The sequence below is a fragment of the Salmo salar genome, chromosome 17 (assembly GCF_965601325.2).
Source record: "Salmo salar chromosome 17, fSalSal1, whole genome shotgun sequence".
NCBI lineage: Eukaryota > Metazoa > Chordata > Actinopteri > Salmoniformes > Salmonidae > Salmo > Salmo salar.
This window is the reverse complement of record NC_138307.1, coordinates 59,899,918-59,911,618: the sequence shown is the minus strand read 5'-3', so window position 1 is coordinate 59,911,618 and position 11,701 is coordinate 59,899,918. Positions and strand designations below refer to the sequence as shown.

The following is an 11,701-nucleotide window of genomic DNA, read 5'->3' as shown; positions in this document are numbered from 1 at the left end:
CAAGTCGGTTAGAACATCTACTTTGTGCATGACACAAGTAATTTTTCCAACAATTGTTTACAGACAGATTATTTCACTTATAATTCACTGTATCACAATTCCAGTGGGTCAGAAGTTTACATACACTAAATTGACTGTACCTTTAAACAGCTTGGAAAATACAAGAAAATTATGTCATAGCTTTAGAAGCTGTTGATAGGCTAATTGACATCATTTGAGTCAATTGGAGGTGTACCTGTGGATGTATTTCAAGGCCTACCTTCAAACTCAGTGCCTCTTTGCTTGACATCATTGGAAAATCAAAAGAAATCAGCCAAGACCTCCAAAATTGTAGACCTCCACAAGTCTGGTTCATCCTTGGGAGCAATTTCCAAACGCCCAAAGGTACCACGTTCATCTGTACAAACAATAGTACGCAGGTATAAACACCATGGGTCCATGCAGCTGTCATACCACTCAGGAAGGAGACGCGTTCTGTCTCCTAGAGATGAACGTACTTTGGAGCGAAAAGTGCAAATCAATCCCAGAATAACAGCAAAGGAACTTGTGAAGATGCTGGAGGAAACAGGTACGAAATTATCTATATCCACAGTAAAACAAGTCCTATATCGACATAACCTGAAAGGCCGATCAGCAAGGAAGAAGCCTCTGCTCCAAAACCGCCATAAAAAAGCCAGACTACGGTTTGCAACTGCACATGGGGACAGAGATTGTACTTTTTGGAGAAATGTCCTCTGGTCTGATGAAACAAAAATAGTACTGTTTGGCCATAATGACCATCGTTATGTATGGAGGGAAAAGGGGGAGGCTTGCAAGCCTTAGAACACCTTCCCAACCGTGAAGCACGGGGGTGGCAGCATCATGTTGTGGGGGTGCTTTGCTGCAGGAGGGACTGGTGCACTTCACAAAATAGATGGCATCATGAGGAAGGGACATCAGGTGTATATATTGAAGCAACATCTCAAGACATCAGTCAGGAGGTAAAGCTTGGTTGCAAATGGGTCTTCCAAATGGACAATGACCCCAAGCATACTTCCAAAGTTGTAACAAAATGGCTTAAGGACAACAGAGTCAAGGTATTGGAGTGGCCATCACAAAGCCCTGACCTCAATCCCAAAGAAAATTTGTGGGCAGAACTGAAAACGCACGTGCGAGCAAGGAGGCCTATAAGCCTGACTCACTTACACCAGCTCTGTCAGGAGGAATGGGCCAAAATTCACCCAACCTATTGTGGGAAGCTTGTGGAAGGCTACCGAAATGTTTGACCCAAGTTAAACAGTTTAAAGGCAATGCTACCAAATACTAATTGAGTGAATGTAAACTTCTGACCCACTGGGAATGTGATGAAAGAAATAAAAGCTGAAATAAATCATTCTCTCTACTATTATTCTGACATTTCACATTCTTAAAATAAAGTGGTGATCCTAACTGACCTAAGACAGGGAATCTTTACTAGGATTAAATGTCAGGAATTTTGAAAAACTGAGTTTAAATATATTTGGTGTATGTAAACTTCTGACTTCAACTGTATATATGACTCACCCAGACATGCAGTATCCTGTAAAGGGGTCGCAGTCTCCTGCACAGTCGCACGGACGGCAGCCGTAGTCATGGAAACCCCAGTATCCCACCATGCACCTGTCACAGTGGAAGCCCCCCACGCCGGGCTTGCAGACACAGTCTCCGTTGGTAGGGTCACAGAGAGACCCCCCGCCCAGGTGGAATGGTATTGAACCCAGGGGGTGGCAGCCACATGCTGGGGGGAAGACAGGGAGGAGAGAGAGAGGGGAGACATGGCACATCAGTCACATATACAACAATAACTCCACCACAGCTAATCAAATACATCGGCACTCAACCCAATGTTATCTACTCACAAATAAACCACAGACATTCATTTGGATCTAGTTGCACCTTACCACAGCCAATTAAATTCACCACACTCAACCACAGCCAATCAAATACACTCAAAGTAAACCACTGCACACATTCAGATTGAGAACCCTAATGCTGGCAACATTTCCAGTTGAGTATATTTTGTTTTTCTACCGATGACTTTATTAGGCACTTATTAGTCATGTAGAGTCCCCTTTGCGTAACTGTCACACAGATAGACACACTCCAGAGCGTGCCACCTCATTGTAGCCCAGCCTGGAGGAGGAAGTGATAAGACTGGGAGAAGGAGACAGACCACTTCCCAAAGGACTCTGGACTGACTGGAACAGTCCAGGGTTGTCCCGGACCACGAAGCACAATGGTCTCTCTGTCATCCTCTTATCAGATCGCCATCACACACACAAGGACACATGACCGCGGCTACCACAGGCCCATGCACTCAAGCACCAGCGCGGGAATTCACAGGCACGCGCACACTCGCACACATCTTTCTCAAATACCTTCCACAGTTCTCTCTCCTGTCTCTCTCCCTTCTCTCTGCTGATAGTGTGTTCTTTTAACAGCCTGCAGCAATATAAGATAGAGGGACAACCACAGTCAGTGCCATGTTCTGCCCACTCAACAACCACCACACACACACACACACACACACACACACACACACACACACACACACACACACACACACACACACACACACACACACACACACACACACACACACACACACACACACACACACACACACACACACAATCCCCCCCCTATAAAAACACACAACTTGCAAAGGCTCAAAACACACACACACCACATAAAATGTACACATAAATTCACATACACATTCTTGCTGTCCTCGTAGTCTGTGAATTACAAGAGAACTTTGCAGGGGGTGAGAGTAACAGCCAAAGTCGTCACCATAAATCTGTACTCATCGGAGCGAGGGATACAAAGGGGGGGGAACTAGAGAGAGACAAGAGGAGGGAAGGAGAGATGGGAAGGGGAGGAGGAGGGGTGATGTAGAGCTTTATTTATGTTGTTTAATGATGCTATATAACCAGAACCAGACCCCCTGTGTCTCTCCCCCCTCCCCTGTCTGGGTGCAGGGAGATGATGTCACAAGGCTCTACTGTCTGAGACCCAGACAAGGCTGTACCTTTATCACTTATCGCCGTGGGCAACAAATATAAGATAAGATGCATCTGTAGTTTCATTCATTTTGTATCTTTCATTATCAACAGACCTTGTAAAGACCCATGCAGACCACGCACGCACGCACGCACACGCACACACACGCACGCACACACACACACTCACACACTCATAAAGACAGGGGAATCATTACACCGACATCTAAATCCCCAAGGCATATGTAAGGCAGCTAGGAGAGACAGTCTTTCTCTCAGGGTTCTCCCGATTAACGATAATAAACTTGAACTTCAAATCATTTCTCTTCCTGAAAAGCATCTATTGAGGCCCTGTTGAGACTGTAGTGTTCAGTCACCTCAAGTTAATCATTACAGGAGAACAATACCAGCCCAGAAGCAGCAAAGCCATCGACACACACACACACACACACACACACACACACACACACACACACACACACACACACACACACACACACACACACACACACACACACACGCAGGTGTACACACACACTTTCCCTCTCTCTCATGTTGTATAATAGGATCATGTTGTATAATAGGACATTGTTAATACAGTAATTGTATAATAATTGGAGTTTAGAGATGAGAATGTGTGGAGAGGTGTGTGTGTGTGTGTGTGTGTGTGTTGACGCAGTGAGCTCTCACAATGAGAACATTATGGGTCTGTAGTGATATGTGACAGAGCAGCTGCCCGAACAACCACAGAACACACCCACTTAGAAAACAAACAAAAATGTATCTCACACACACACACTCTCATTGTTACTGTGCGTGTGTGAGCTTGCGGCTTGATTGTGTGTTTTCTTTAAAGAGCTCCGCCATTCCAGGAATTAGAAATATGTCCCTAGAGACGGAGGGAAATTCCTCAGTTGTTTGATTTCAACCTCACTCTGACACTGGGGTTCCCCTCCTAAATGTGTCCTGTCTACAAACATTCCCCAAATATGTGTTCCACTCTCACTTGTTGACAATGTGAAAATACCAACATGCTACAGACTTCCCTAAAGGCAAACCTAAACACATGCACACAAGCATGCAGTGACGCACACACACACCAGCCAGCGTCTCCCCAGTCTTCTGCATAAATGTGGGGCTGAGCTCACTGGGTTAAATCAGATAATCAGAGAATGTAACCACTGTGGTGTTTATGGATGTGTATCTAGTGTTTACTTAAGTCCCATCACAGAGCACATACAACACACACACACAAGGCCCTTGGGTTAAATGACATATTTCAGTTGAATGCATTCAGTTGTACAACTGACTAGGTATCCCCCCTTTCCCTTTCCTTTTCCTTACATGAGCCACCACTGTGTTGATTAGCGATGACGAACCACTCCAGTGACTCACAGGTGAACGCAAACAGCATACACTGACACACACACACACACACACACACACACACCCACACAAAGAACCAGGTGCCCATCAGGAGCGACGTTATCCAGCACGTCTCGGCTTGCGATCACAGCAATCAGCATTCCGGGTAGGAATGAGTTGGCTCTGCCAGTAAGGATGTGTGTATACATTGTGCATGTGTCTCATGTTTTCTGGATTCCTACGGTGTGTGTTTATGTGTGTGAGTGTTGGTGTGATTGAGTCAGTGAGTGAGTGATAGAGCAAGCCAGTGAATGTGAGTCAGACATGGGTTCAAATACTACTTGAAAGCTTTGAAGTACATTGAGCTTTTGCTTTAGCCATCTGGAATGCGTGTGTGAGAGTTTGTCTTACGTTTACAGGAGTCCTGGGCCGTGTGCGCCCTCTGGGGGTCTCTGTAGAAGCCAGTCTTACAGCTCTGACAGTTGCGTCCCTCTGTGCTGTGTAGACACTCACACACACCTCCGCTGCGCTGGCCGGACTCCCGCCACACCGACCAATCAAAACTGCAGCTCTGGGCATGCCCGTTACACTTACACTCTATAGGGAGACAGGGCGGGACATCAGAATCACAGATATCTGTCAATCTTCTCTAAACAGGCACTGATTGGTCATTATGATCAATGATGGCTGTAAGGGGCCGTTATTTTTTCCTGACCAGATCCCATCCTCAGATAAAACTCCTGGCCCTAGTGTATAGTGAATAGCAGTAGTGTCACTCACTCCTGCACTCGTGTGGAGCCCCTGTGAGTCCGTCAGCAGGTTGCCAGGGTCGGTCGTTGTAGAGTGGAGCGCAGCGCTCACAGTGAACACCTGCAGTGTTGTGCCTACACACACACTTCCCATGAACCTGAGAGAGAGGAAGAGGAGAGGGAGAGGAGGAGAAAGGGAGAGGAAGGGAGAGGAAGGGGGGGACAAAGAGGTCAGTGTAAGGGAGAGAGCAGTTCCCACGTGAGAGCAGCAGCACCCCAAGTCTAACCCTTGGGGGTCGGGGGGGCTCCCCTGCCTGTTCTCTTTCAGGTCCTGTCCTGTAATTGCTGAATGGAGATTGATTGTTTGGCTTCATCGCTGGAAATGAACATTGGCCTCGTGACGAAAGGGGCCTGAAAAGGACAGTGTCTGCGTGTGTGTGTGTGTGTGTGTGTGTGTGTGTGTGTGTGTGTGTGTGTGTGTGTGTGTGTGTGTGTGTGTGTGTGTGTGTGTGTGTGTGTGTGTGTGTGTGTGTGTGTGTGTGTGTGTGTGTGTGTGAGCGAGCATGTGTGTATGTGTGTGTGTGCGCGGAAATATGCAGCGCTGAGAGCAAAAATAACAGTCTCCTTGTCATTCCTGTGAGTGGTTAATGATGTGCTCTAGGTGGGAGGTTGACAAGGCATCTGAGGTAGCTGTTTATCTGTTTAGGTTACTGTGCCTCTGTGTGGGGAACAGAGACACAGAGAGAGGCCTGAACACACACACATTCAAGCATACTGACGCATGCGCACACACACACACGCTGAACACAAACGCTCAACAACACTCCAACTCCTGTGGTAGTTTCAGTTTCCCACGGTGTATGGCTATAGAGGCTGCTGCCCTCTACCTCAAAATGCCCTCTCCCCTCTCCCCTATGCTGCACTCTCCCCTCTCCCCTATGCTGCACTCTCCCCTTTCCCCTATGCTGCACTCTCCCCTCTCCCCTATGCTGCACAGACACTCACACAGAGGGTTAAACACAGGCATGGGAGAGGCCTGTAGCTACTGCAACTGGGAAATATCCCAGGCCCTTGCACTAACCCCAGATCTAACCCTAACCGTATCTCAAGCTCAATCCCAGCCACTGTGCCAGCCCAAGACATAACCCCAAACATATTCCATCAACCAGGAGAATGGAGGAAGATAAGGACAGACAGGTAAGACAGTGTGAGAAATGGATGTGGTAGGTCTGGATTGGACAAACAAAGAGAAAATGAGTGAAAGAACTCTGTGTACATAACTACATCAATGAGAATGAAATCATCTGTAACCAGGATTGATTGTGGAAAAGGGGGAAGGAGGCAAGTAGAGAGAAGAAGAGAGGGGAGGAGAGGAGGAGAGGAGAGGGGGGGAAGGAGAGGAGAGAGAGACTTTGGTCAAGCTCCAGACAGCTGGTATTCCAAACAATTTCACATGTTTACCTGCGTGATATGGGACAATTAGCGCATACACATACACCAATACACACACGCACAAATACAAACCCAGGCAGCCAGGCTCCCAAGCACACACACAAATAAAATGCACACACATATACAAATGCACACACACTCCTGCCTGCCCCTCCATCTCCAAGAGCTTGTGCGTGTTCTGTTTTGACAGGCCTGTATTTCAAACACTCTGACCCTCTGATAAAGAGGTTGTTGGACATGGACAGGGAGGGGTGGCAGAGGGTACAGAGGGGTGCTCAGGAAGACCTTGACAGCTCCCCCCCACGACCGTTTCCCTCACACATCAAAAGCTTTATTGGCCAATCTGAAATTAAGTCATTCATCAGCAGTGTGTGTGTGTGTGTGTGTGTGTGTGTGTGTGTGTGTGTGTGTGTGTGTGTGTGTGTGTGTGTGTGTGTGTGTGTGTGTGTGTGTGTGTGTGTGTGTGTGTGTGTGTGTGTGTGTGTGTGTATGTGTATTCATCCAAACAACATGATAAGTGTGTATGTTAGTCCGATCATCAGTGTGTGTGTGTGTACTCAGGCAAACACCTGTACAGCACAATACTCTCCATGAGGTGCAGTCTTTAAATTCCAACACCTCTGCAGAAACTCACTCTCAGACTCCAGTTACAGTGCAAGTCTCTACAGCTCTTAGAGACTCATACTGCCTCTCCGCTTGCTATGCTAATTGCTGCTAACTCTCCAGTAGCTGAGCATGGGCCAGGAGGGTTGGATGTGGGTCAAAAACTAGCTCTGTGGTCGACTCAGTGAGGATCACACAGACCATTATCACCTTCCCATGTGGTCTGGACCTGTGAGCCCTGCAACACAACAACAAAAACACTGTTTCTCCCCGAAAATACTTCGGACTGCTCTAAACTGTCTGGGCACTAATACCCCTCAATATCAAGGTCACTGATTACTGGGTTTACTTTACTTGCTAACTCACACACACACACACACACACACACACACACACACACACACACACGCACACACACACACACACACACACACACACACACACACACACACACACACACACAGAGCCTTGTTTTAGGGAGTTTTCGAGAAGCCCCTCACCACGACACACTTAGGGGGGTGGGGTTGGCTGTGGGCGAGGTCGGCCCGGTCTACCCCGCCCACCACACGGTTTCATTTGCTGAGGCCTTCCAGACAAGCGATGCGCAGAGCTGGGTTCGTGTAGCTCAATGGGTTCGCCTGGGCATGTTCAGTAAAAAAACAAAAACGTTTTGGAACGTTGCAGACTCAAATGCCATGAATATAACTGACATGATTTCTTAAATCAGAGAGGCATGTTTGTTCTACATAATACATTTATATCTGAACGTTGGCCAACGTTGTGTCAGTCTTCCTGTTGAACGCGGCCCTGGTACACGCTTGTCCCTACCTATGTGAAGCTAGCCACATTAACAATTAGCCACAAAAGTGGAATTGCGGTTCAGAAAGTCCCTCATTGAAAGCTATGCAAACATACAAATAATGGATCGAATCATGCCATATTTTGACTAGATAATGCCAAACAAGGTTGGAATGTTGTTATAATTTAATATTAAATACAATAATGAATTAGTTTGAAAATAAACAGTAAAAACTGTTGAAATCATGGGTGCAGAAAATCCGGGCTCCTGAACTGCTATTTTGTGTTTTTTTGACCTGATCTTAACTTTTTTTGTACATAATGTTTCCGCCGTTGGCTCCTATGACCGAAAAGAGCGTTTGGACATCAGAACAGCAAACACTAACCTCGATTTGGATGAAGATTTCTACTTCAATGAGTCGGAGGTACAGGACATACTGCTCACACCGGACCCTAAATCCCCTACACTTCGAAGAGAAAAAGACGCAATACAAAGGCCGACGTGCTGGCAACCTGATGAAACTACGGCAGCAAGTAAATAAACCGCCTGTACCCTCTGTTCTATTGGCGAATGTACAATCACTGGAGAACAAACTGGACGAGCTCCGCTTGAGACTATCCTATCAACGGGACCTGAAGAACTGTAATATCCTGTTTCTCGGAAACTTGGCCATATCATGGTCCAAACACACCAACACAGTAGAGAAGAGGGCATGACAATGCCTCTTCCCCCAGAGGAGGCTGAAAAGATTTGGCATGGGTCCTCAGATCCTCAAAAAGTTCTACAGCTTCACCATTGAGTGCATCTTGACTGGCTGCATCACCACTTGGTATGGCAACTGCTTGGTATCCAACCGCAAGGCACTACAGAGGGTAGTGCGCACAGCCTAGTAGTACATCACTGGGCCCGAGCTCCTTGCCATCTAGAACCACTATACCAGGCGGTGTCAGAGGAAGGCCCTAAAAATGGTCATAGACTCCAGCCACCCAAGTCATAGACTGTTCTCTCTGATACCACATGGCAAGTGGTACCAATGCACCAAGTCTGGAACCAACAGCACCCTGAACAGCTTCTAACCCCAAGCCATAAGACTGCTAAATTGTTAGTTAAATAGTTAAACAAATAGCTATCCGGACTATCTGCATTGACCCTTTTTTCACTCACTTTTTTTGACTCATCACATACGCTGCTGCTACTGTTGACCATCTGTCACTTTATTCCTAGTTATATGTACATATCTACCTCAATGACCTCGTACCCCTGCATATGAACTTGGCTAAATACATTGGGTACCAGTACCAAGTTATCGTTACTAATTGTGTATCTATTATTACTTTTATTATTGTGTTTTATTTTTCTATTATTTCTCTATTTTCTTTCTCTCTGCATTGTTGGGAAGGGCCTGTAAGTAAACATTTCACTGTTAGACCACACCTGTTGTTTACAACAACAACAAAAATGAAATCCTACTGTGGATGTATTCGACGACATAATTGCTTTGGGTGCATACTTATATGCATTGTACAGCCTTACCCATGGATTGTGCACCCATGAAATAGGGTATCAGCCTACATACACAGTGACACCCATAGAAAACAATTCTCAAGCGTTTACACAAATATTAGTATCTTAGCTCTTATTGCAGGACTTTGACTGTGGGAAATCCCTTTCCCAATCAGTCTATTCTGCATATTGAACATTCAAATTGCACTGAACAGCCCAACCTATGTGACACCCACAGAACATAACAATGTAAAGTTTAAAAACATATTAGTGTATTAGCTCTATTGTAGGACTCTGAAACAACTGTGAAATGAGCCACATTAGCTCACGAGTCCACCTATTGTGTATTGAAAATTCAGATCTAATATGGCTCATTTCACAGTGGTTTCAGAGTCCTGCAATAAGAGCTAAGACGCTAATATTTGTGTAAACTCTACATAGTTCTGTTCTGTGGGTGTCACTAAGTAGGCTGATACCCATGGATTGTGCACCCATGAAATGGGGTAAGTCTGTATGCCCCAAAGCAATTATGCAGTCTAATACAGCCACAGTGGGATTTCAACCGTGTTTTATGTTTATGGTCAAACTAATTAATCATTGTATTTCATATTAAATTATCTAACAACATTCCAACCTTGATTAGCATTATCTAGTCCAAATATAGCATGATTCCACTATTTGTATTAGTTTGCGTCACTTTCAATTAGGGATTTTTATTTTGAAGGGAAACCGCAAATTACATTACTCCACACACAAAGGACAGGCACCGGTGACCATAGCAACGGAGTAAACTAATATTTTCGATGTGTGAAAAAGTGAATTGCTTTAACAGCATAAGCATGCATAAACAGTATTTACAGGCAACAGAAATGATGAACCCAAAAATGGATTAGAAATGAATCATTTGTATTGTTAGACGTGACTCTGTAAACCTATAATGCTAGCCATCTAACTATCTAGCTACTCTGTTACATGTACAGTACCAGTCAAAAGTTTGTTCACACCTACTCATTCAAAGGTATTTCTACATTGTAAAATAATAGTGAAGACATCAAATCTATGAAATAACACATATGGAATCATGTATTAAGCAAAACAAAGTGTTAAACAAATCAAAATATATTTTATATTTGAGATTCTTCAAAGTAACCAGCCTTTGCCTTGATGACAGCATTGCACACTCTTGGTATTCTCTCAACCAGCATCACCTGGAATGCTTTTCCAACAGTCTTGAAGGAGTTCCCACATATGCTGATCATTTGTTGGCTGCTGTTCCTTCACTCTGCGGTCCAACTCATCCCAAACCATCTCAATTGGGTTGAGGTCGGGTGATTGTGGAGGCCAGGTCACCTGATGCAGCGCTCCATCACTCTCCTTCTTGGTCAAATAGCCCTTACACAGCTTGGAGGTGTGTTGGGTCATTGTCCTGTTGAAAAACAAATTATATTCCCACTAAGCGCAAACCAGATGGGATGGCGTATCGCTCCAGAATGCTGTGGTAGCCATGTTAGTTAAATGTGCATTGAATTCTAAATAAATCACAGACAGTGTCACCAGCAAAGCACCAAAGAACAGATTTCCACCGGTCTAATGTTCATTGCTCATGTTTCTTGGCCCAAGCAAGTCTCTTCTTCTTATTGGTGTCCTTTAGTAGTGGTTTCTTTGCAGCAATTCGAACATGAAGGCCTGATTCACGCAGTCTCATCTGAACAGTTGATGTTGAGATGTGTCTGTTACTTGAACTCTGTGAAGCATTTATTTGGGCTGCAATCTGAGGTGCTGTTAACTCTAATTAACTTATCCTCTGCAGCAGAGGTAACTCTGGGTCTTCCTTTCCTGTGGCGGTCCTCAATGGGGGACAGTTTCCCCATAGCACTTGATGGTTTTTGCAACTGCACTTGAAGCAACTTTAAAAGTTCTTGACATTTTCTGGATTGACTGACCTTCATGTCTTAAAGTAAGGATGGACTGTTGTTTCTCTTTGCTGTTTTGAGCTGTGCTTGCCATAATATGGACTTGGTCTTTTACCAAATAGGGCTATCTTCTGTATACCACACCTTGTCACAACACAACTGATTGGCTCAAACACATTAATTAATAAGGAAATAAATTCTTAACTGTTATCAAGTCACACCTGTTAATTGAAATGCATTCCAGGTGACTACCTCATGAAGCTGGTTGAGAGAATCAAATCAAACTTTATTTGTCAC

The 11,701-nt window shown here is 45.0% G+C and overlaps 1 protein-coding gene across 1 annotated transcript in view; it reads right to left on the bottom strand.

The window, feature by feature from the left end:
* The window catches only part of LOC106576334 (netrin-4), a 43,250-nt gene that overhangs the window by 3,730 nt on the left and 27,819 nt on the right, over positions 1–11,701 (bottom strand). Inside the window, exons 4-6 of the mRNA XM_045699908.2 lie at positions 5,166–5,292; positions 4,797–4,982; positions 1,543–1,756 (exon numbers count right to left, since the gene is read on the bottom strand). Coding sequence (XP_045555864.2) covers positions 1,543–1,756; positions 4,797–4,982; positions 5,166–5,292 — 527 coding nt within the window. The remainder of the gene's footprint in view (positions 1–1,542; positions 1,757–4,796; positions 4,983–5,165; positions 5,293–11,701) is intronic.